General features: G+C 51.9%; 10 protein-coding genes across 10 annotated transcripts; 7 read left to right on the top strand and 3 right to left on the bottom strand.

Moving 5' to 3' along the window:
• Window positions 1–439: 439 nt before the first annotated feature.
• BDV59DRAFT_206530 (uncharacterized protein) lies at window positions 440–2786 on the top strand (the record flags this gene model as incomplete). The annotated part of the gene is made up of 3 exons (XM_073694811.1): window positions 440–1476; window positions 1532–1809; window positions 1867–2786. 3 exons carry the CDS (start codon window positions 440–442, stop codon window positions 2784–2786), a joined length of 2235 nt encoding a protein of 744 aa, XP_073542700.1.
• Window positions 2787–3909: 1123 nt separating this feature from the next.
• BDV59DRAFT_157147 (uncharacterized protein) lies at window positions 3910–8333 on the top strand. The gene is made up of 2 exons (XM_073687466.1): window positions 3910–6672; window positions 6727–8333. The coding sequence occupies exons 1-2, from the start codon at window positions 4432–4434 to the stop codon at window positions 8029–8031; spliced, it is 3546 nt and encodes a 1181-aa protein (XP_073542701.1). The 5' UTR covers window positions 3910–4431; the 3' UTR covers window positions 8032–8333.
• A 91-nt stretch (window positions 8334–8424) lies between these two features.
• Window positions 8425–10377, top strand: BDV59DRAFT_189697 (RTC4 family protein). The gene is made up of 2 exons (XM_073691643.1): window positions 8425–9919; window positions 9986–10377. The coding sequence occupies exons 1-2, from the start codon at window positions 8763–8765 to the stop codon at window positions 10236–10238; spliced, it is 1410 nt and encodes a 469-aa protein (XP_073542702.1). The 5' UTR covers window positions 8425–8762; the 3' UTR covers window positions 10239–10377.
• A 100-nt stretch (window positions 10378–10477) lies between these two features.
• On the top strand, window positions 10478–13162 carry BDV59DRAFT_189698 (M28 family metallopeptidase). The gene is made up of 3 exons (XM_073691644.1): window positions 10478–11445; window positions 11504–12879; window positions 12945–13162. Exons 1-3 carry the CDS (start codon window positions 10530–10532, stop codon window positions 12999–13001), a joined length of 2349 nt encoding a protein of 782 aa, XP_073542703.1. The 5' UTR covers window positions 10478–10529; the 3' UTR covers window positions 13002–13162.
• A 310-nt stretch (window positions 13163–13472) lies between these two features.
• On the bottom strand, window positions 13473–14065 carry BDV59DRAFT_189700 (RidA family protein; the record flags this gene model as incomplete). The annotated part of the gene is made up of 2 exons (XM_073691645.1): window positions 13938–14065; window positions 13473–13868 (listed from the first exon to the last, which is right to left on the bottom strand). Coding segments are annotated over exons 1-2 (404 nt in total), but the record flags the coding sequence as incomplete, so codon positions are not given.
• Window positions 14066–14084: 19 nt separating this feature from the next.
• Window positions 14085–16877, top strand: BDV59DRAFT_189702 (MFS transporter). The gene is made up of 6 exons (XM_073691646.1): window positions 14085–14811; window positions 14860–14883; window positions 14940–14968; window positions 15017–15535; window positions 15588–15948; window positions 16011–16877. The coding sequence occupies exons 1-6, from the start codon at window positions 14763–14765 to the stop codon at window positions 16643–16645; spliced, it is 1617 nt and encodes a 538-aa protein (XP_073542705.1). The 5' UTR covers window positions 14085–14762; the 3' UTR covers window positions 16646–16877.
• Window positions 16878–17346: 469 nt separating this feature from the next.
• BDV59DRAFT_189703 (putative C2H2 finger domain protein) lies at window positions 17347–19416 on the top strand. The gene is made up of 3 exons (XM_073691647.1): window positions 17347–17701; window positions 17781–18145; window positions 18208–19416. The coding sequence occupies exons 1-3, from the start codon at window positions 17539–17541 to the stop codon at window positions 18940–18942; spliced, it is 1263 nt and encodes a 420-aa protein (XP_073542706.1). The 5' UTR covers window positions 17347–17538; the 3' UTR covers window positions 18943–19416.
• On the bottom strand, window positions 19417–19996 carry BDV59DRAFT_189706 (TMEM14 family protein). The gene is made up of 2 exons (XM_073691648.1): window positions 19930–19996; window positions 19417–19863 (listed from the first exon to the last, which is right to left on the bottom strand). Exons 1-2 carry the CDS (start codon window positions 19930–19932, stop codon window positions 19543–19545), a joined length of 324 nt encoding a protein of 107 aa, XP_073542707.1. The 5' UTR covers window positions 19933–19996; the 3' UTR covers window positions 19417–19542.
• A 153-nt stretch (window positions 19997–20149) lies between these two features.
• BDV59DRAFT_189707 (uncharacterized protein) lies at window positions 20150–20445 on the bottom strand. The gene has a single exon (XM_073691649.1). It carries the CDS (start codon window positions 20363–20365, stop codon window positions 20171–20173), a length of 195 nt encoding a protein of 64 aa, XP_073542708.1. The 5' UTR covers window positions 20366–20445; the 3' UTR covers window positions 20150–20170.
• A 232-nt stretch (window positions 20446–20677) lies between these two features.
• BDV59DRAFT_196889 (uncharacterized protein) lies at window positions 20678–22357 on the top strand (the record flags this gene model as incomplete). Its single annotated transcript, XM_073692791.1, has 3 exons — window positions 20678–20716; window positions 20959–21118; window positions 21267–22357. 3 exons carry the CDS (start codon window positions 20678–20680, stop codon window positions 22355–22357), a joined length of 1290 nt encoding a protein of 429 aa, XP_073542709.1.
• Window positions 22358–24033: the final 1676 nt, after the last annotated feature.

A 24033-nucleotide genomic window follows, 5' to 3' on the forward strand; every position in this document is an offset into this window, starting at 1 on the left:
CCTGTTTTCCACTCGGTCCACCACCTGTTGGCCAATTGGGTACCTTCCAGGATAAACCCCCCTTTGCCTCAGTGGCTCAGGGTTCAATCCATCCTTATTGGCACCAGTGACCGGGTTGATGTATTTTCCCCTCTTCGTTATCACCTTTCGTATATCATCCCGGCAGAACCATGCAGTCTCATCGTTCCATCCGGCTGCAATGACCTTGATCATTCAACTGTTGCCTCTTTGACTCCTTCCTCTCGCTGGGCTTCTTCCTACCTCTTTCATATCGGTGGAACCCTCTGAGTTCGATTCGTCAGAGATGGATGTCTGCTGCGTCGCAAGGGTCGATCAGGTTCGGTTACAGTCACGCGTTTTTGCATATAGCTGCCTTCACCATCAACAATAACAATTGCATATCCAGCTCCAGGCGGAGAACGACGGCTCATGACGGAGAATGTCGACGACACCAACCACACCTGGTGACCCTGGTGCCGGCCAACAAAAGGCCCCCACGCCCCCTCTAAACAGGTCCTGCGAGTCATGCCGTAGCCTCAAAGTCCGTTGCCTACCCGATAGCATCTCTCCCAATCAGTGTCAGAGATGCGCCAAGGCAAAGAGGGCGTGTGTCTTTGTAGCGCCGCAGAAGCGACGGCCGCGCAAGAGAACCGACTCTCGAGTTGCCCAGTTGGAGAGGGAGATGCGACAGATGCGCTCGCTTCTGAAAGGCCGCTTGCAGGTGGATGAGAGCGACTCCGAGAGCTCTGATAGCGACATGGAAACTTCGCTGGAATCCGACCCCAAGACAGATCAAAAGGAGACCTTGTCACCGATTCTGGAGACCCAAAGCAGCAAATCATGGTCCACGAGACATGCCGACGCCCATTCCCCCGAATTCCCTCTTCAACCTCCTCGCGAAACTAGCTTCCCTTTGACGTCCTTTACCCCGACCTTCACCCAATCACTCTCGGAGACGCCGCCTGGTCCTGATGTCATTGAATTGGGTGTCATCTCCATGGAATGCGCTGAAAAGCTGGTGGTTTTCTTCGTGACTGAGTTGATGGTCTTCGCTCCTGTGGTCTGGCTCCCTCCAGATACCACTGCTTCCCTGTTACGGCGCTCAAAGCCGGTCCTGTTCCTCTCGGTGTTGGCGGCAGCAGCTCTGTCTGTGGATGGCACTCTGGCGGCCATTCTCAACCAAGAATTGGTTCGACTTTATGCGGAGCGGTTCTTTGTCTGCGGTGATAAGTCTTTGGAGCTGGTTCAAGCCCTCCTGCTCATGATCATTTTCTATTACCCGCCAGATTCGCCGCTGAAACTCCAGTACTACCAATATACTCATATTGCGGCCACCATGGCTCTGGAGATAGGCCTGGCATCAGGGGGCAACGAAACAACAGAATTGAACAGCAAGGCCAATAGCCGCGGTGTGTTTGATGAACATTTTGCACAGCAAGCGAGAGCAGTTCTGGGATGTTACCACTTAGCGTCCACGTAAGAAGCCATCACGTGTTTGAATTGGAAGACGTGTCGCTGACCCGTGAAACAGTGTTGCAATGAAGACACGCAGGCCGAACCTTTTGTCTTGGAACGAATGGATGAACAAGTGTACGATCCATCTTGAGAGTTCGCCACACGCCGAGGACAGGCAGATTGCCGTATGGTTCCAGCTGCAGAGGATCGTCGATCAAGCTATAACTTCGTTTGGCCTGGATGACACCAGTGTTACCAGCCCATTGTCGGACATGCGAGTTCACGCGATCTTGAGGTGGTTTGACGATCGTATGCAGAGCTGGAAGAAGAATCTCTCTCTTGAGATGTCAAATGGTAGGACACCCAATGCGCGATCGTTTCCAGGCCAAAGCTCATACCTAGAATGGTCAGTTACAACGGCGTTCGAATACCACTACACCAACTTGGCCATATATGAACTCGCCGTTGGTGAAGGGTATCGCCGCCCAGAGTCGATCAAAGAGCAGTATTATACGCTCCCAAGACCTGATAGTGAAGGGCAACGCGACAACACCCCACTGAGCGCCGCCCGCATAGATATCACGATTAAATGGATGAATGCGGCTCAAGAGATGCTGGATTTCTTCCTCACTTGCGATACGGACCTTCTGCGGAAGATTCCCAATATCATCTACGCCCGGGTGGCCGCCGCAATGATGTCCCTATTGAAGATACACTTTTCCGTCAGTGCAGGAACCATGGGCGAAGTAGTGACGCCACAAGCAGTGAAAGTTGCGTCCTATCTGGACGCCCTGAATCATAAACTTACCGAAGCAAGTGGGGATAAAAAGTATAGGATCCCAAGCCGATGGTTATATGTGATCGGTGTAAAAGGTCGAAGTTGGTATGAACGTCTTCAAGAAAGAAAGTCGGTGGGCGACAAGCACGGTCTTCAGGTAGCGACAGGAACGCCCATAAAGCCCCCCGACACCTTGAACAACCCAACAGGCTTTGGTTCTGGTGACCCATCCCCAGTGGGAATGGACCCAGACGTTTCCCAAATACCTAATTTTCACCCCATGCCGGGAACTTATGGACCAGGGCCATCAGTAGGCCCAATCTGGGCGCCCAGTCAGGCCAGCCCTGGTGGCCAGAATTATTTTGCAGTGCAACAGTTGGCGACTTATCCGCCGCCTATGCTCGGACCATATGCGTATGGAGGGCCACAACAGCAGATGTCTCCGGGAGACAGCGGACATCACAGGCCAGTGCCTCCTACAACAGGGGGGGAGGTCAACAATTGGGTTCCAGAAGGCAGTGTGTATGTAGTGCCGAATCTGCCGGGATTTTAGACAGGCTCGGGTCCATGTTCGTGAAGTTATTTATTGGGATGCCAGACTTTTAGTATCTTTTTCTCATATATCAGGTAGATTTTGGTATAGTAGGATGCGCTGCATGTAGATCAGTTGATGTCAGACGAGCGGGACTCCTGTTTATGGCAGCAGTTTGTGTAAAGGTCAGGCGGGAGGCGTGTTCTTATAGGGAAGGTGTACTCCGAGTCAATACGACGTTGGACCTGGCTCAATTTCGGGCCCCAAGCCTCCAGCCTAAACTCTAGCACAGGCTTTTGTATGGAGTACTCTATGCAGCAGACATTCTCCGTCGGGCCCTCGGTAGTGTCGAACTTCCGATTTGCCTAGGCCAGACCCATTCCATTGTAGTAGTATTCGGTCGAAACCGCGTTTTGCCCTAATTATATACCCTGCAAGCCATCATGGCCTTGGAGATGGTTTCTTGGCATGCTTGATATCTCCGCTCGGAGGGACGAAGTACTCCGAGGCTGACCAGGGTGTTTCCATCAAGTCTTCTTCTTGAGCCGTCCTGTTGGGATTATTGTTCCATATGTGCTGCATTTCTATCAGCACCGTCTGATATCAACGAGAGGCTGTGATTCTGTGCTGATGCCTCGATACATGATCTTGGGGACAGCCAACTACATGTCCTGAAAGAAAAGCAGAGCTTGTGACACTGCATTGCCAGAAAGTCAACAATCTCCGGAGCCAAGACCATAGAGAAACCTAGGTAAGTAGTTTGGATTGGCTGACGATGCTCCATGGTCCAGTAGGGCGGCGTCCTGCACGAGTGAGATCCTTCTAGCCCATGCAGATCGGATTCGGTGATATTCCGAGCCCAAAGGAGGTTATTCAGCCTGGGAGGTTTCTGGAGATGTGATTATGTAAGAATACCATGCCCGACTACTACCAGTCGGCTGCGAGGGAGGGCAACTGGTCATAGGAGGTGATCGGAGAGAAGGAGAATGAAGGATCCAACGGAGGAATGAGCGAAGAGTCTCTTGGTCGAGGTCGTCCGGAAGAGGATGTTTGTCGGGACTGAGGCAAGTACTACTAGTATGGAAAGGGTGACGTGATGGTCGTCCGCAACCACATGGGGCTCCCATTGCCGCTTTCGGTACCTCGTGCTGCACCACTTTCGCCCGGTCGCAGGTTTGGCTTCCACCTCCAGTCCCGAAATCGTTCACTGTCGACAAATAAACACGTTGTGATCGAGCTCGGACTGGACCTCTCCTTCTTCTCTATAGACTAGATCCTCGTTTCCTGCATTTCCTGTCGTTTTCTTTTCCACAATTGCTGCGTTTCTGCCTGCATGGCCACTCGCTACATACCAACGACCCGTTGTTAGGAGATCACCGATTTCTCCTCCCTCGACTCAAGTTGTTGCATCAGAACTCCATTCTCTACTCCAAACCGCTCATAGACTCCAGTGGAAGCTTTCACAGGGTTGACAGACACGGTCAGAACTTCGGTCCGGTGGGAGACCACTTCACACCTCGGAGGAATCATAGCGTCGAAGCCTTCGCGCGAATGGGTCATTTTCTGCCCGGTCTATGCAGGAACGTGCACGGCGGTAATCCCAGGGAACAGAGACCCGACTCGAGGCGACCGCAAGATCATATCAACCTGAAACGCCCATGAAAGAATGACCTCAGTCTCAAGTGCCCCTGTTCACCACCCCTCCGCCGATCATTCTCAACCACCAGCAGACTTGCATGCTTCGGCAGATTCCCGCCCTGCGACGACGACCACCCCCACAACCCCGGACGCCAGTGCCGATAATATCGCTCCCGATGTTACTAGTCAGAAGGAAAACGTCAGTCCTCTCGGAGGCGATGCGGGTGCGAAGCCCGCTGCAACTCCGACAGGGCACACGCAAGGGGGACCGGAGGACGTAGACGATTTCGGTCTTCCCATTCGGCCGCGCCCCAGACAGGCACAGTCCATGAGCGAGGCGTCCGAAAACCAGGAAGAATTTCACGATGTCCAGGAGTCTGTCTCTGGGAGGACTGCCGTTGATGGCCACCAGGGAAGTGAGCGGGGAGGCGAAAAATCCCCAGGGGAATCGACGTCGAAGCAGTCGGTGGAGGGAAGTCGGGCCATCAAAGAAGACAACAACGAGACTCCTGATGCACCGACGTCTACAGCAGCACCGGGTACTGACCGAACCGACATCGCACAAAAGAAAGATGCAGGGACATCCATAGATGCGACAAAACAAGGACCCCCCAGCAGCTCTCCTTCCGCTACCGAGGACGCCCCGCCCCCGCCGTACACAGAGAAGGCTCAGTCGGAAACCCCTGACACTGCCGCTCCACGCCACTCCAAGCATAAGAAACGCGCGAATCTGAAGGCTTCGGAATGGTCTCATCAGCGACTCAATGAAGCCAAGGAGTCGGAGGATGAATCAGAAGACGAAAGCGAAGAGGAGTGGAGGGAAATGCCCGCTCTTGACGAATTTGATGTCTACGATGACTATGGTCGTCTGGTTGCGCGCGGGGCCAAAACTGAAGATAATGAGGCGGTCTACAGTGGGCTGGGCGGTGCTGGAAAGGGATACACTCGCGTCCAGCTCGACGATGACGCGGAGTCTGTGAATAGTCTGGATGAGGATACGGGCTACCTTTTCAAGGAATCGGCGGCCAATGCGGCCGGTATCGAAGACGACGATCTTCGTGATGCCACCAGCCAGCTGCAGGCAACGAAAGACCTTCTCACTGAAAGCCAAAGGATAGCATACGTTGGAGTGGTGAGATTGTCTATATACCAAATGACCCGTGATATGGAAAGAGCCCCTCAAACTCGAGGCACACGCAAAGCAAGACAAAAGTGCGTCGACTCGATGCGAAAGTGGGGCCAAGGGATGATGGCTAGGGTCTATGCTCATATGGAAATCGATGCTGCAGAGCAGGTGATGATCGAACAACTCGCTGAACACGGCGTCCAACCTTCGGATCTCGTTCGACCACTCATGCAAAATGCGAGGGTTAAGAATCCCTTGGCAGAGGACGAAGATGCACCCAAGAAGTCAATTTCCTCCACTGCGTCTCCCAGTTTGAAAGAAGGTGGTCGGGGTAGTTTGTCCACAGATCTAGACAGGTCGTCCCTGTCCACCTCGCCCCCTCCCTATGAAATGCACGAAGGAGAGGACCTACCAGAAGTCAGGACCCCATCTCAAATGCCCATGTCGTCTAAAATAGATATCGATCTCCGATGGACTGTACTGTGTGACCTTTTCCTGGTCCTTATCGCTGATTCATCATATGACTCCCGCTCCAGAACTCTGTTAGAAAGAGTCGGCAAATCCATGGAAGTGCCGTGGCTTCAAATAGCCCGATTCGAGAAGAGGGTCATTGACGCTCTCGAAATGCAGGAGGCGGCCGAGAAGGAAACCTGGGATGAATCTGAAAACATGGAAAAACGCCGCAAGTTGGCGCTTAAACGGAAGTATATGATCATGGGTATAGCCACGGTGGGCGGCGGCCTTGTTATTGGCCTCTCAGCTGGACTGCTGGCCCCCGTTATCGGCGCTGGTCTCGCAGCTGGCTTGACTACCGTGGGGATATCGGGCACCGGTGCCTTCCTAGGCGGAGCAGGTGGCACAGCTCTCATCGCTTCGGGTGCTACATTGACCGGTAGTACGATTGGATTGAAAGCCTCTCACAGACGCATGGGCGCTGTCCAGACTTTCGAATACCGCCCTTTGCATAATAACAAGCGAGTCAACCTGATTGTTACTGTGTCTGGCTGGATGACGGGTAAAGTCGACGATGTACGGCTACCCTTCAGTACAGTTGACCCCATTATGGGAGACCTATACTCAGTCCTATGGGAGCCTGAAATGCTGCAGAGTATGGGTGATACTATCAAGATCTTGGGTACAGAGGTGAGTGTTAGCCTTCTTCCAGGTATGGTTGTATTTTGCTAACTTCAAGTTAAGGCGTTGACTCAGGGATTGCAACAAATTCTCGGAAGTACTGTATTGGTGGCCCTCGTGGCATCACTGCAACTTCCACTTGTGCTTTCCAAACTTTCATACCTCATTGATAATCCCTGGAATGTCTCTCTGACACGGGCAAATGCCGCCGGACTGATTCTCGCTGATTCGCTCATGGCCCATAACCTTGGGAAGCGCCCTGTGACATTGCTTGGATTTTCACTCGGTTCAAGGGTTATCTTTTCTTGTCTGAAAGAACTCGCAGACAAGGGTGCCCACGGGCTGATCCAGAATGTCTACCTTTTCGGGTCCCCGATTGTTGCGAACAAAGATGAGTACCTGAAAGCTCGCAGCGTTGTCGCTGGCCGTTTTGTCAATGGTTATAGCTCGAATGATTGGATTTTGGGATACCTGTTCCGCGCCACGAGTGGTGGTATCATGCGTGTTGCAGGTCTTGCTCAGGTCGAGGGCGTCCCTGGGCTGGAGAATTTCGATGTCACGAAGCTTGTTAACGGGCATATGGACTACCGTGCGGCAATGCCTCGACTTCTGAAAGAAGTTGGATGGGAAGTGCTGAGTGAGGAGTTCGCCGAAATCGAAGACCCTGACCCGGATAATCACGGTGAGAGACAGAGGGAGCTAATTCGGGAAATCGAAGAGGCGCGAAAGGAAGCCGAAGCTAAGCCGGATAAGAAACGGTTTGGTCTGTTCAAGCGCGGGAAATTGGCCCAAAAGAAAGGTTGGGAAACTTACGACGTGGATCGCAATTCGCCTATTCCTCGAAGTTCAGCCGACAATGAGGGGGGTGGATCAGTGTTATTTGATATCGACGCAATCAGGGCTGAACTCGCATCCGAGATGATTGAAGTGAAGCAGTTGGAGTCAACATTGCCGCCTATGAAGCTGGACTTGAACTCTTCCCCAAGCCCGTCCACGAACGCATCGTCGCCGGCCATTGACAAGGATGCCTCGAAAACGGACCTGCCAACCGCCCAATCGTCTGTGGAGCATACTCCTGGTCACAAGCCGGATGACACGACATCTCCCATGCCGGCAGAGGAACAGATTGAACTGAGTTTCGATACATCCTATCATGAACCGCCTGAGCGTACTCAGTCCTCTTTCGAGCCCTCAACGGCTGCTAACATTGACCCTCATGCATCGAGACCGCCACTGCGATCTTCAGTGACGATGCCAGCTGGTGTTGGCGCGAGCGCCCTTGGTGCTATGGCTCTCGAGCCGAACGCCTGGGCTGACCATGACTTTGGAGATGGAGGGGAGGGTGAGATACAGATGAGTTTTGAGTAACGATTCATGGCTTATGCATCTGAAAGTTGTGCATTATGCTCGGACTGCTGTCAGTAGAACAGCGCAATCCGAGGCGTCTAGATGGGTTGGTTTTGTTCATGTTATACTTGTTCTTCCACTTCTAATACATGGCCAATATAGAGGCTTGTCAATTGATAATTCAGGTGGTTCTAAGACGGTTGTTTGTGTATGACTTGGTGGGTCGGGTGTGTTCTTGCATAATACTATATCCTCGAAAGCAATAAATAGCGTTTTAATCTATTTGTCCGTTCAGGACGATATTGTGGCCGTATACTTCGTGGGTGCAGCGAGATTGGGTGGAAGCTGCTTGACCGCCGGGAGGAAACTAATTTAACCTGAAGTGATGCGGAGAAGCCCCAACGCCGCGATAGCGTGTGACCCCAACCACACGCGTCACTTCCTCCCTTCTCGCATTATTCGCCTCCCCCACCGGCGAAGTCGCAGAGCTCACCAGACCGGATACTGAAGTTAATTAAGCAGGGCTTTCCTTAGCTCGCACGCAAGTCGATCTGTCTGAGGTAGATCTGAGGTTCCGAGGTTCGCGTCCTGGTGCCTGACCACGGTTCCAGCCGCGGTCCGCTATTGACGACATAGGCAGCTATAAGCCTTAGTTTCACCTGAGATTTGGAAGATTGCTCAGTTTCCACTGCTCGTCCCAGTCCCACTCACACACGACTCGGTTCCACCCCAGATTCCCGAAAGCTTCCACCATGGCGACTGCTCAAAGACGCGATCCGAGCTACGCATCCATACGGTTGACGAGAAGGAACGGTCCAGAGAAATCGTTACATTCAGTCTTTGGCGATAAGACTCCTGCAAAACCTGAACCCGCCACTGACGATGAGCCCCTTAGCTCTGAAGAGGACGTGGAGAGCAATGCCCGTTCCAGCCCGGGCTTACGAGATGATCGGAGCCCCAGCCTACCGAAGATGACATTGGAGGAGAAGCTGTTGAAAAGCTCACAGGATAACGGGGCAGCTGAGGGAGGCAAATCCAATACGAAAGGAGCGGTCCGGCGGAAGCGCGACTCCGCAGGGCTGGGTCAGGTTGAGAGCGACGAAGACGATTCTTTCCGGGAGATGTGGTCCTCCCAGAGCGTGAAGCGCACTTTTCAATCCCGCAATAGAGGATTTGGGAGAACTAGCTCCGGTCTGGCGCCATCTCAGACGAAGTCGCCTTCCCCGGACAGTGATAGAAGGAAGAAAAAGAAGAAATCCAGCCCGCGCAAGAACAAATCGAAATCGGACAAGGCGCCTGCGTCACCAAACGGCTTCAAGGTACCAATGGTTATCGATATTCCGAGTCCAGTCAAGCCGACTCCGCAATTCAAGATGCCATCGTACCCCGACGCCACTTCCAGCTCCTCTTTCGCCACGTCCTCCGCACAAATCTTCGACGATGACTCCGGCCCGGGCACACCGCTCAGCTCCCTTGCCTCCAGCGTGGTAGATGCGCTTGATAATATGTCGGACACTGCTGAGGACCTGATCCCGGCTGATCAGGCACTCTGTCCTTGGTGTAAAGAACCAGTCGACCCGAGAGCGCTGATGAGGTTTCAAGCACAGTCGAAGCAACGTATTCGGGAACAGCAGCGGTTCTGCGAGTCGCACAAGACCGGCTCTGCAGAGAAGGAATGGCGTGAGAAAGGCTATCCAGAGATTGACTGGGAGGGATTCGATGAGCGGATCAAGCGCCACTTTGACGATATTGAGAGCATTCTGCTCCCGGATAGTACCTCGTACTACCGCAACATCCTGGACGAGTCACTGAAATCCGGGCAGACGACCAACTTCCGGTTGACATTAGATGGAGACGGGCTGGAGACAATATCATGCGGTTATTATGGCACACGGGGTGCTGCGAAGATGTACGGTCAAGTCCATGCTGATGCGATTCTATGTTGGTTTACAATACTGACTGCATATATGTCTAGGTTACATGGGTTGACAGACCGATTCTCGCGCACACTTCGCCGACTTGCAGCGGAGGATCACATCGTCAAGAAAATCGGGGTAGTGGGTTATGCTCAACACGTGCTTGTTCCCGAACTGGCGACAAGGCTGGTCAAGGAAGACATGGGGGTCAACGATGAATCTGCCCGGATGATCCTGCGGCAGAGTATCGATATCGGGGAGAAACTGAACCACGCCTTGAACGACAAGGTGCCCATTCCGGTGGAGGCGTAGAGGTGGTGGGGTTGCTGTACGAAATACTAACGAAATTGCTTGTGAGGATTCTGCTGCGATGTTCAGCTGGTATAGTTAATGTATATAGTTAGGGATAGTGAGGTAACCAATGTTTGGGTTTAGCCGTTCTGAGCGACAAGCTTTCCCTTCCCGAACGAGTAAAAAAGAGGGGAAGCGATAACGAACGATAAGGCTCGCCTGACGTAAGGCGTCTCTTCCTCCATTCCCCGACTTCCCCATCTGCTTCTTCTCCGCTTCCACTTCCTTCGTCCTTCCACCATCCCCTCAAAGATGCCCCCGGAGATGAGGGAGAAGTTCCTGGGCTCAGTCATGGCGCCCTCAGAAACCACCCCTCTCCTTCTAGTCAACGTCGCTCCCCAGCGATACCGGTATCCCCATCATACCTTGCGACGGATCTGCACTTTCTCCCTTGGTTTAGTGCTGCTCATCGCCGTGGTTCTGTTCCTAGTTCCCTCGGCCATTCTTCCTCGTGATCATGGTTCAATCTTGTCCTACCTTCCTGGAGCCCATCCCTTCCCACACTCCTCGTGGCCTCACGGTGATGGTCTGTCCTATGAAGAACTGCAAGCCATCCTCCAGAACACTCCCTCGGCCGCCAAGGCGCGCGAATGGAGCAGCTACTACACTGCGGGGCCCCATCTGGCCGGCAAGAATTTAAGTCAGGCCGTGTGGACCCAGGAGCGCTGGAAGGAGCTCGGCGTTGAGGATACCAGCATCGTGGCGTACGACATCTACCTCAATTATCCCGTGGATCATCGTTTGGCCTTATTGAAGAAGTCGGGCGATGCGGCTGAGGTCACTTTCGAGGCTTCTCTCGAAGAAGACGTGCTGGACGAGGACGACACCAGTGGTCTGCCTGATCGCGTACCCACTTTCCATGGTTACTCCGCTAGTGGCAACGTCACCGCGCCGTTTGTATACGCCAATTTCGGCACCGTCTACGACTTCCAGGACCTTGTTGATGCCAACGTGAGTCTTGCAGGAAAGATTGCAATCATCAAGTATGGTCGTATCTTCCGTGGGCTCAAGGTCAAGCGCGCACAAGAACTCGGCATGGTAGGTGTGATCTTGTACGACGATCCACAAGAGGACGGAGATATCATCGAGGAAAACGGCTACGAAGCCTACCCGAATGGCCCGGCTCGTAACCCAAGTGCTGTTCAACGTGGCAGCGCTCAATTTTTGAGTCAGCTTCCCCTTGCTTCTCGGGTGCAACCTAGATCTAACTCAATGTGATGCAATAGGTATCGCCCCAGGTGACCCTACTACTCCTGGGTATGCATCAAAGCCCGGATGTGAGAGACAAGATCCTCACAATTCAATTCCATCCATTCCCTCCCTTCCAATCTCCTACAAGGAGGTCCTCCCTCTCCTGAAGGCTCTCAACGGACACGGCCCTAAGGCGTCAGATTTCAATAGGTGGTGGCAAGGCGGCAAGCTTGGTCCTAAGGGAGTGGACTATAATATCGGCCCCTCGCCAGACGATGTCGTCATCAATCTCTATAATGAGCAAGAATATGTCACTACTCCCTTGTGGAATGTGATTGGTGTTATTAAAGGCTCGATCCCAGATGAAGTCGTCATCCTGGGCAACCACAGAGATGCCTGGATTGCTGGTGGAGCTGGTGACCCTAACAGTGGCTCTGCTGTTCTGAACGAGGTGATTCGCAGCTTTGGTGAGGCTCTCAAGTCCGGCTGGAAGCCACTGCGCACCATTGTCTTCGCAAGCTGGGATGGAGAAGAGTACGGACTGTTGGGATCTACTGAGTGGGTCGAGGATAATATCCCCTGGCTCTCGAAGGCCAATATTGCCTACCTCAACGTCGATGTCGCCGCAGCCGGAACACAACTCAGACCCACGGCCAGTCCTCTCCTGAACAACGTCATCTACGAAGTGACGGGCTTGGTCCAGTCTCCTAACCAGACAGTTGAGGGCCAGACTGTCCGCGATGTGTGGAACGGTAGAATTGGTACTATGGGGAGTGGAAGTGACTTCACTGCTTTCCAAGACTTCATTGGAGTCCCCAGTTTTGACCTTGGCTTTAGCCGTGGCCACCAGGACCCAGTGTACCATTACCACTCCAACTATGATAGTTTTAGCTGGATGGATCGGTTCGGTGATCCGAACTGGCTTTATCACGAGGCCTGTTCGAAGATTTGGGCCCTGGCAGCCGCCAAGCTTGTGGAGACGCCAGTTATGGCTTTGAGTGCCGCTGATTACGGTGTTGGCCTGGGGGCATACTTGGAAAAGATTAAGCCGTCCGCCAAGAACCTTCCCGACGGAAGCCCCTTCGACTTTGGTGCCCTGGACAAGGCCATAGATGAATTCCAGACAGCAGCTGTGAAGTTCGATGCATACGCCGCCGACCTGGCGTCCCGGTTGGACGACGACGTCCCTTGGTATCTCTGGTGGAAGAAAGTGAAGTTGTACTTCCAGATCCGCGCTGTCAACGATAAATACAAGGCGATTGAGCGTCAGTTCTTGTACGATCCTGGCTTGGACGGCCGGAGCTGGTACAAGCACGTGGTGTTCGCGCCGGGCATCTGGACGGGGTATGCCGGTGCGACGTACCCCGGATTGGTAGAGAGTTTCGAGGCTTCGGATTTGGGCAACGCCCAGGTGAGTTCATCTTCGATTCCTTGGTGTCAATTGTCTCTGTTTGTCGCTAACGTTGGTTTTTCCAGAAATGGCGCTCCATTATCGTTGAGCGACTGGAAGCCGGCACAAAGCTGCTGAAGTAATAAGTGATGTGTTGTGCGTGCATATACGCCATTTATAATTGGTTATGCAAGATGATATGTACCTGATATAGTGGCACTGGATGCGTTCCTTGGATGCTTAGAGTCTCGTTACTAAAAAGAGTATGCGCATATAGGCCAATCTAGCTTGGAAAACTGAACAGTTCTTCTTTTCTTTTAACTATATCTACAGTATAGCTGCTCAAGTCTCCGTCAAGGAACCCGTAATCTTTATTCCAAAGCTACTTCTGCTGCAGTGGTCAAGGGTGCTGTTGAAGCCAGATGAGATGAAGAGCAAGCCCGTCTTTGTGGCTTCGTTCACTGGATTCGCAGTGGCAGGCCCTGGGATCCCTGGAGAAAGTGACTGGTGCTATGTGGAAGGTGGAGAGAATGTCTCCTGGGGATGCGTTGAAGAGGGCTACTGAGTTTGGCAACAACGACGACTCGGAAGTCTTGAAAATTCTTATCTAGATGCTGCTCTACGCAGACAGAGGTTGTCAAGCGAGCTGTCAAGCAACAAGCTTCCTATTCTCTCAAAATATGGAATGGCTGTAGGTATAACTTTTCGACGGTATCATTTAGGATCATGGGCCACAACTTCAATCTCAACTCTCATATCATCCTCCCCGAGTCTGGTGACACCGACACAAGTCCATAGCGGTTCATGATTCGGCATATAGTTCCTGAAATTGCGTACCATTGCCTCTAAGGCCTCGTTATTGATGGGTACGTGGTAAGAATTCACGCGAAAGACCTGTTCCCATCCTTTCCCACCTGCAGTCTTCAGTGCTAGCTCGACATTTCGAAAGGCCTGGTCAATCTGCGCATTAATCTCTTTATAGAAATCGCCTGTGTCGGGATCCCAGCCGCCTTAACCAACCCGTCAGCCATTTATTTCTATAAAATGGTATCAGGGAAATGAGGTAAGATGCTGCATACCTTGTCCAGAACATTCAATGCGGTCGCCTATACGAACCGCCTGGCTGTACTTGAAGTTTTGCTGGTTGCGTTTGCCGACGCCGTCGTAGTTGTAGTATGTTAGGTGGGACATGACATACAGGGGTATGAGGAGACTGTTTTTCTTGATCCGGGGAGTTATGATGTATATTTATACCTTTGGACAGCCCACTTCGAACTGTGTGGTTCCCCTCAGCGGATATAGCCGGCCAGTCACAATCATGCATGTCGCTGTAAGATCCGCCAGAACACACCGAGAGCAGATCCCGTCAAATCCCACGAAAGTAAATAATGTATAATCTCCTAGGGGTGGTGTATTATGCGGTACGCCTGTCATGGCCGATATAGTTCTCAATGTAGACATCTGTCACGAGAGGTGAAGATCAAGCAGCCAATGCGAGATCGCGGAAAAGAATCCGGACTTCACATCGTCAGCCTTGAAGACCCGGAATCCCATTCTTCAACCGTACAATCCCCGTCTATACCTCTGCAGGATTGCGTCAACTGCGACGAGGGCGATGAAGCGATTGGATCGAGGTTGGATCGTTGACGGATGCAACAGGAACAAAACAGATCGATGACTGATATCCCCACTAAATGCAACTAAGACTCGTGCTGACCCACCAGGACTACTAAATGCTTGCTTTAGTTTCCCTCGTGATTCCACAGGATTGACTCCGCCTCATCTCCTCTTTCGCTCTCTTCTTTTTTTCTTCTTACTGTTGTTCTGTTGGGCATCTCTTATACCCCGGGAAAGCCGCGGTCTTTGTTTGAGAGACTTTGGTCAGCCAGGCCGCTCACACTCTCATGCGGGAGAAAACCTTCAGGCTGCCGGTTCGGCAGTTGATCATTTTATGTATGACCTGTCTAGCACCGTTTAGAAAGTCGCTAATCTTTTATCCAGCAATATGTCGCTTCGCAGAACCAGGTATGTCTGAGCAAAATCCCCCAGTGCCTAACCTACATCGAGACTAACTCTTTCAGTGGTCTTGACTTCGGTCTTACCATACCTCGTATGCACCCTGCGCTTCCTTTCCTGACCCTCCACTAACATCTCCCAGCCAGAGATGATCGAAGAAGTCGGCGTCTCCAAAAACGAGGTCGGAAAATGGGTGGGAATCTCTTCCGCAGTGACCTCCGTTTCCCAGGCCGCCATGGCTGTGCCCTGGGGAACCGCGTCGGATACGTTCGGCCGTAAGCCTATTATCCTAACTGGTCTAATGTTTACTATGGTCTTCTCCTTGATGTTCGGACTTTCCAAAACTCTCGGAATGCTAATCACTTCCCGCGCCTTTCTGGGGCTGATGAATGGAAATGTCGGCATCATCCGAACCATGGTAGCTGAGATGGTGCCGGAGAAGGAGCTCCAGCCTCGCGCCTTCAGCGTCATGCCCCTAGTCTGGACCATCGGGAGTATTTTTGGGCCGGCGTTCGGAGGCGCCCTGGCAAGGCCGGCGCTTAAGCATCCAAGCTTGTTTGGAGGCTCGGTATTCTTGAAGGAATACCCGTTCATCCTGCCTAACCTGGCTTCTGCTGTCTTCTTTGTTATTGGCATTACCACAGGATGGCTCTTCCTCCAGGTGAGAAGCCGTCTCGGCAGACTGTGACTATCGATGCTAATCAAAAATACAGGAAACACTGGCGGCAAAAAAGAACCATCGTGATTATGGATTGCTGCTAGGTGAAATGCTGACGCGCCCTTGCATCCGGAAGCGAAGGAAGCTCCATTACAAGTCGCAAGACGACGAAACCACCGCTTTGCTTGGGGAGAATCGGCCCAGGGCTAAGGCGAAACGTCCCGTCAAAATCCCCAGCTGGAAGGATGTATTCACGCCGCAATCAAGCATTATCCTATTGTCGTACGCCACCATGGCGATGCACAACATGGCCTTTGACACGCTCTTCCCAGTGTTCCTCCACAGTCCCGTACAAGAGAGAGACGGCAACCCCGATGTCCATCTACCGTTTAAATTCATCGGCGGATTCGGCGTGGGTATGCGATGCTCAGTATCCCCTTATTCAAATAGATCCTTCCGTACTGATTAATGTGGACAGACTCGCAAACAATCGGCATCTACTACACCCTTATCGGGATCATCGGCATGCTTGTGCAGTTCCTCATCTTCCCCAACGCCGCGAAGAAATACGGTGTCCTGAATTGCTACAAGACCGTGGCCGTGATATTTCCGGTTCTGTATCTGTTGACTCCGTACACAGCCCTGGTTCCGGATTCCCTTCGTCACGTCACGGTGTTTCTACTCATGCTAGCAAAACTGTCCGTCTCGATCTTTGGGTTTCCCTGCAGCACCATCCTCCTCACCAACTCCGCCACCAGCCTGAATGTCCTGGGAACCCTCAATGGAGTTGCCACCAGCGTCAGCGCGATCGGACGGGCCGCTGGGCCCGCCCTCTGCGGTGCGGCGTATTCGTTTGGCCTGAGGAAGCGCTACGTGATCTTTCCCTGGTGGCTGCTGGCTGCATTTGCCTCCGTGAGTGCTATCCCTGTTTTCTGGACGGTCGAGTCAGAGGGTTTCCAGGATAACGGCGACGACGACGATGATTATGATGGCGACGACGAATATACTGGCACGGACTTCCGCGTCGAGGATGATGACGAGCCTGATGCGACTCTTGAGTATGGGCAAGATTATGGAGTGACGGATAGTACTCGGTCCCGCTGTCATAACTAGCTTCGAGACTAAGGGGGCTGAACACAGGTCAGTGTGCGTCTATTCCCCTACATACTGGAAGGCTCAACCAGTGAGTCTGCCTATTAATTGCATGGTGCACTGCATGACTGTTACGATGGGTTACATGAGTGTTGGTTGGTATACATTGCATAGGCGCTATAAATCATGCCTCGGTGCTTGTAAAGAAGTATTATGACCAAAGTCATTCCTAGATTGAATACTAAAGTTAACGATATAGTAATCATCGCCTATATACGGAGTATAGAACTGTCTAAAAATATCCTGCGTCGTAAACTAGATTAGCAACACTGGGCCCTGACCCTATGGTCAGAAAGATGCTCAATATCCACGTTCAAATAAAGGAGAGCGGAAGCACCGTGAAGTTTGAGGAGGCTGTGCGCATTGCAAGGGCCTGCGATGACACCCCCGATATGCGTCTGTCTGGTGATATGGGATTCCAGAAGTCAAAAGATGAGCTCTTTGCTGAAGCGCTGAACAATCAGACGAAAATAAGCCATAGATAGGCTAGAGCAGTCGACCCTCAGTGATAGTTAGCTCTTAGTTGGCCGAGTTCCTAGATAGGGAATGAACTCAGAGGTTTTACACCCTGTTTTAGATTTAAATTGTACTAATGAGTTGCTCGAATTCATCAATGGAGTATCTGATGCGTTTCATCGACGAAGGCCTTGTTCATGGTAGTTCTAGTATATTCTGATCACGTGGTAGTACTTCCTCACGTGATGTTGCAGCCTCACCTTCCGGGCGACGAACCAACTCTGCGCCGACAACTCACTACGCGCTCAACCTCCTCTTTCTTCCTTCTCCGCTCCTCCTTATCCCACTGACCGTCGACGCCGGCGAACCTACATAGACTCATCGAATAGACTGTCAATATGGGCAAAAAGAGACGTGGTCCGACGCTGGAAGAGCTTTTGGCTCGTCCGTGGTGTTACTACTGCGAGCGGGATTTCGACGACCTGAAGATCCTCATTTCTCACCAGAAAGCCAAGCACTTCAAATGCGAGCGGTGCGGGCGGAGGCTGAACACCGCAGGAGGTGAGTTCGCCCGAGCCTTCACGACCGATGTCTCCGGGGAATATCCTCGCTAACCTGTGTGCCCTTCTCCCCTGTACAGGACTGTCGGTGCATATGAGCCAAGTACACAAGGAACAGCTGTCCAGCGTGGACAATGCGCTCCCGAATCGATCCAGTCTCGATGTCGAGATCTTCGGCATGGAAGGCGTCCCCGAGGACATCATTCAGGCTCACAACCAGCGAGTGGTGGCTCAGTTCCAACAGGCGGAGGCCGAGCGGCAGGCCGTGACAGGGAATCCGCCCCCGGGAACCGGGTCCGGTGGACAGCCCGCGAAGAAGCCCAAGCTCGAGAATGTGTCGGATCTCAAGAAGCGACTGGCCGAACACAAGGCCAAGAAAGCTGAGGCTCGCGCTGGAGGCAGCAGTGGCGAGGCGACGCCCGTCGGCGCCGGACAAACTGGATTTGTACGTCCAGCGTTTTCATATCTTTGGGTTTTCTCCGCATATATACTAACATGTACCGCTAGGGTCAGCCGCCCGCGAGTGCACCCGCCCCAACCCAACAATTCTCGTACCCCCAGCCGTACGGAGGCGCGGCAGGCTCTCCTTACCAACAAACGGCAAGTCCAGTATACCAGAACTTCTCACCAGGCGGACAACCGCCCTTCCCATCTAGTGCGCAGTATCCTCCATCTGGCTATTCGCCCCAGCCGTTCCCGGGGACCCCTGGCCAGCCCGCCCCAGCATATGGGGCAACGCCGCCGCCGCAGCACACCCCGCCCCAAACGGCCGGCTACATGCAACGACAGGGTAGCCTCCCCGCGGCGCCCAGCCTTCCCCAGCGACCTGTGGTCGGCGCTCCGCAGGTCAACGCCTACCAGATGCAACAGATGCACATGGGACACGTCGTTCCCGGTACGGCCGGATCCCCGGCGGGCGGCGCTTCGAACGGCAGCGCACCCGAGACAGCACAGATTTCCTCGTCCGTGGACGATCTGATATCTGGGGCTGCCAAGGCAGCAGAACAGACGACCGACGGCGGGGGACCGGCGGCGGAAGAGAAGGCCCCCAAGAAAGACAAATCCAAGGCAAGATTGGTGTATTCTGACAATGAAACCAGTCCGGAGGAGAAGATGGCCCGATTGCCGCGGTACGCCTTCGTTCCCGATCGTCGTGGAGAGACGGTGTTGGAAGCCGTTCCTCCGGCTGCTGTTGCAGGCGCGACGCGGGACTCGGACACAGTCGTCGATGCAGCCGACTAGTCCAGGCCTTCCTCCCCCTCCAAGCAGCACTCGTCGATTCTTTCTGTCCAGGGGACAGGGAAAGAAAACCCGTGGATCAGACTCTTTCCAGCTAAGTGCGATTGCAATTCAAATTTCTAGAGATCACGCCGCCTTTTGACTCTTTTTTATCTGTTTCTTTTTTCCTTCTGTTCGATCACAATTTGCTACTTCCCTGCCCTGATTGTCGTATCAGTAGTTTGACGAGGAATCTCTCGCTCACACAGATGTCCCGTGGCTTTTCCTCTTGATGATCTCGGGCACGTCAACTGCCGATGCACAATACGGACGATGAAGATGGTGAGTCGGTCGTTCACCTGAGCGAAGGGCACTGATCTCAGTTGCGAGGCCAGCGGGAGGGTCGATCTGGATACCGGTTGGGTTGGTCGGGTTGGGACGGGTTCCAATCAATTACTGTAAGTCTAGCCAAGGTAGGCTTCATCCACGCAAGAGCAAAATGAACAGGTAGATTGGATATCAGTATCAACGTAGTGCATCCGCTTTCAGTCTGTAATCAAGCCACCCCCCATAACCCCCCAACTTATCATACATCCAAAGTCAAATCCAATAGAAGGAAGGATATCAAGCCCGCTTCTCCTTCACAGCCGCGCCAAACACCACCAATCCATAAGTCGCCAGCACGCTCAACCCCACGGGCACCATCTTCTTCGTCTTGATGGCGCGGGGGATGGAGCTCCCGCCGAGGACGGCGGAGGCCAGCAGGGCCAGCTCCTCGCCGTGGGACTGGCCACTGCGCAGGCGCGAGAAGCTGTACAGGTAGAGGGCGCCGACGGAGAGGCCAGCAGCGATGGAGGGAATGGAGCCGGTGCGGGCGTAGCCGATGATGCCGCCGAGAGAGGTGAGGGCGCCGAGGGTGACGGCGGAGTTGGTGTGGAGGTCAGACTGACAAGCGTTAGTTCTGTTGTATGCATGCGACGGTTGGATAGTAGAAGGGGGTGGAAGATGTACCATTTTGAGGCAAGAGTTCGATATAGTCTGGAGGATGGTGACGTGAACGGATGTGTTGTTGTTATGGGGCTGCGGATGAGGAGATCACTAAGGTATATGCGCGGGCTGCCATTGGCGCAGTGTGGGGGGATTAGTAATAGAGGTTGTTTTGAGTAACCGTTCCGGTCTAGTAGCTTCTACTAGAGTAGCTAATAGAACTATTTACTCATACAGTCGCCAACCAAAAGCCAATTTGTAGATATCAAGCAATCGAGCAGAGTGAGTTGATGTGTTTACTCTCAGGTTGAATTGTCACGAAGATGACGATGACTATTGATGGAGGAGAAGACAGACATAAATACCTAAGCAAAACACTCAAGTCAGTAGATTGATGTCTGATCGCATGTTCCCTACCGTTTTCTGGGGTGTACCAGCTCCAATGAATGGGTAGTTCCATCGTGCATTATATTCGATGTATTTTCTATGTCCAGACAGGTGACGTACACGGATGGTTCTCATTTCACGGTATTAATAGGATGAAAATCGGTAGTCGTCTGAATATGCGTACCTTTCACGGTGAAGAAAAGATGATGTTTAGTGAATTCCTTCTGTACTATGAGGCCTAGGTGCCACACATGCGCGTTCCCACTTCCTCCTCAAACTTGGCCACTTCAGTTTATTTATGATATCCTTCCTGGAAGCTTCTCCCTCTTCCTGTCGTTACCAACCTCCACCATGCCGTACCCACTATGTGTCCGCTGCGCGAAACATGGGTATTCTGAATGCCTGTGCCGCTTCTGTTGGATGTGTGGCGAAATAGGTCACGCAACAGAAAGGTGCATAGCAAAGCTATGTTTAAGGTGCAAATTATGGTGTTCAGGACAGTCCTGTCCCCTCTGCGGTGGTAGCGAGTTGCTAGACGAGCGACCAAGGATTGCACATCTCCATAGAGGCGGAAATGTTGAAAAGCCTTCAGGCATCTCCGAGCAGGTGAGTTCTTTCAAGCCGCCAGGGGGAGGATGTCGACCATTCTAACTTATTGATAATTAGTTCCCATACGAGCGTCCAGATGACACGGAATCGATCGAACCAAACCCGAAACAAAGGAACAACTTTACCGAAGGGGTCACAGGTACTCCCATTCGTCTCCAAAACATAGGTCCTTTGGATCGTGGGGCAATTTTGGAGCATCTTCTTGAGAAGATAAAAAGTAAATATGGACACAGATACGGGACGCTTCTCGAGACCCATGATATCAGAAGAATCCTTGAAGATGGGTTGAACCCCACCGTACGAGACATATGTATCGAAGGGAAATTCACGTTGCTTGAGTATATCTCCTATCCACATTGGAATAGCACCATTGAGCGGTACTAATGTACTGATCAGCTTGAAGGAAATCGGCCAAGACCCCACAATTTCCAAGGATGCTGGTGTGTACCTTCATATCCTCTGGAGAAGAGATCATCCGGATCACTTTTGGCTCTATGTTGGACAAGCAGCAATCTTATGCATCAGGATTGAGACGCATAACGACCCGTACCGGCGCAGGCGCAACCCATGCCTACACTACCACATCTGGGACATGTTCGAAGATATGGAATCTGTCTTTGTGACACTTGCTACCCATGAAAAGCCTTTGAGCCCGGAAACACAGCTTGTATTGAACATACAAGAGATGTGGATGTGTCTTCTTTTCCAAACACTTACTCCGTCCCACCTAGATGAGTTCTTGCCAGGATATATGGATAAACTTTGGTCTGGGAACCATCTTAATGTTGCACTCCCTTTGTGGCAAGGATTCACAAGCAATACGGATGTTGTTAGGGATGCAATAGGCGGACGGATCACCTTCCAACAATACTTGTGGTCAAATGACCCCACCATTCGTGAATGGGCTGAGCATGCACGAGACGCATTTAATGACATTAGAAACTCACCGGATCCTCGTCTTCGCGGCTATTATGAAAAGCTTCATTTTCAGAGGCGTATCAAGGCGCAAGAGACTGTGGAAAATAAAAAAGCCGAAAACCTTAGGTGCTATATGTCCGAGGCAGAGGCAACTGTGCATGTTTCACATGGTGGCGAGATGACAGAGATATCATGTGGGATGTTTCGGTTTACGATCTCAAGATCACTTGGACTAAGCATTAGGGATGGAGATGCTGTACACTGCAGGTTCAATCTAGCTGAGAGTCCGCATCCGAATGCCTACGCTAGGCGGGCGGAACCACGAGATCCAGCCAGTCGTCTAGCGGTTTCAATCAGAGGGAAGGATAGCCATGGCAATTTTCACGTCTGGCTTGGGACACATGGGCCACAAAATGTCAAGAAGATGAACTCTCTAGTGGATGTTTTGGAAGGCTATACATTGGAGGAGAGCCGCTCTTTTGAGAGACGGTGGCATGTGAAGCGGGATTTGAATTTGAAAACGAATATGTATACTTGATTTCACTTGTATGTGGAGACTTTTGTGTTCTGATTCGAGTTCCTGGATTATGTGTTCGAGTATACAGCGGATGTCTGCACAGTTCTATTACTACTAGTTTCATCATGATACCCTTGCTGTCTGGTTGATTAGAGGCTTGGAGTATTTGCAGTTTAAGAGGTAGTGGTCTAATAACTATAGTAATGATACCGCGGCTCTGTAGCTATATATCTAGGGTATAAAATTGAAGGATAGGTGCCGGATCTGCAGAAGTAGGGTTCAAGAACCGTTCCGACAGTGGTCCATATAACCTAGCGTGCTTGCCTATACTGCCTTCTTATAATCTTTCTCACCGACTTATACGCAAACCTACAACCATTATCGTATTATTGGGTAACCTACTCGGTCATAAGTAAAGTTCTTACACATAAGCATCCTTCTCACAAGCCCATACACATGGGCCACCATCATTGTCATAGATAGTAGACCTGTGAAGGGCTTCGTCCCAAGCAATTAAAGCATTTTAGGTCAGTGTGTCAAGTACCATGTGCTACTTCATATGACCTCAACCGTCATATGAACCACAGGCACAAAGAGTATGAAGATCCTGAAGCCAACCTAGTTTGTCATCACTGCAATGCTAGATTGAAGCGTAAGGACCACCGTGGTCGGCATATGAAGGAAGCATGTAAAAAGCACCCATCAAAAGGGCTTCTGGACAACGAAACCCCGTAGCCGCAGAAAAAGCGATCTACGAGAGGTACCAAAATTAGGGTTCCTCTACCTCAAGACCAGCCGGCTGGATCAGACAATGGGCTTCTAGCCTATCGATAACTCGCAGCTGAACATGCAAAGCATCTTCCTCGTCTAGAGATTGAGCCTGGAAAGCTCGATGGCCTTGATGAAGACATCATTTACAAAGGGGAGCTGTACTGCAGTGCTCATCTCGCCACCGGTACAGCGAGCCAACGGATTTGAGGACGCACTACCAGCGCATACATAAGCTGACGTATCAAGCTTCCTCACGTGGGATCTTGAACCCTAGTGATCAACAGATACATGGCAGAGGTCTCGAATGGCTTGCTAGATGGCTCTAGCTTGGGAAGGAACATGCTGGGGATAACCCGATTCCACTCAGAAAATAAGGGGCTACCTTGCCTGCAGGAGGTTTAAATGGGCAGGAGGCCACCCGTAATTTTGTATGCTACCTAACCATGGGAGGAGGGATACTTACCATTACCGAATACAAGCATCAGCGCCCAGCTCAAGGAGAACTCACATATTTGGATCGACGGTCAGCTTAGTGGGAATACATCTGCTTATCACCTGGTCATCTAATATACTTTCATCAGTTCTTCGTCTACTAATTTAGAGTTAATAAGCGTATCAAGTATTATGCGCTTAAGCATTTCTTGTTGCTCCCAGGCCTCCTGCGCTGCCTCGACATAGTTGAAAATACCAATAGGTGGGTTTTATAACAGCTGGCATTGTCTGTTACGCAAAATAACCAAGCAGTCCCCCAAGGCGACGTCCTTCCAGGGAGATCTTTTCCACTCGAGACCATCATACAAAGAACCTTTCTCTAGCTGAACAAGAGGTGTGATTTCAGGGCTTAAGGTACTGCGAACGTAGCCCTCGACCATTTCGATGCTCTGAGACTGGGTCTGGAATAGCCAGGACGAGAGCTGGAGAGCGTC

The sequence above is a fragment of the Aspergillus ambiguus genome (assembly GCF_047715705.1).
Source record: "Aspergillus ambiguus strain CBS 117.58 unplaced genomic scaffold BDV59scaffold_70, whole genome shotgun sequence".
Lineage (NCBI taxonomy): Eukaryota > Fungi > Ascomycota > Eurotiomycetes > Eurotiales > Aspergillaceae > Aspergillus > Aspergillus ambiguus.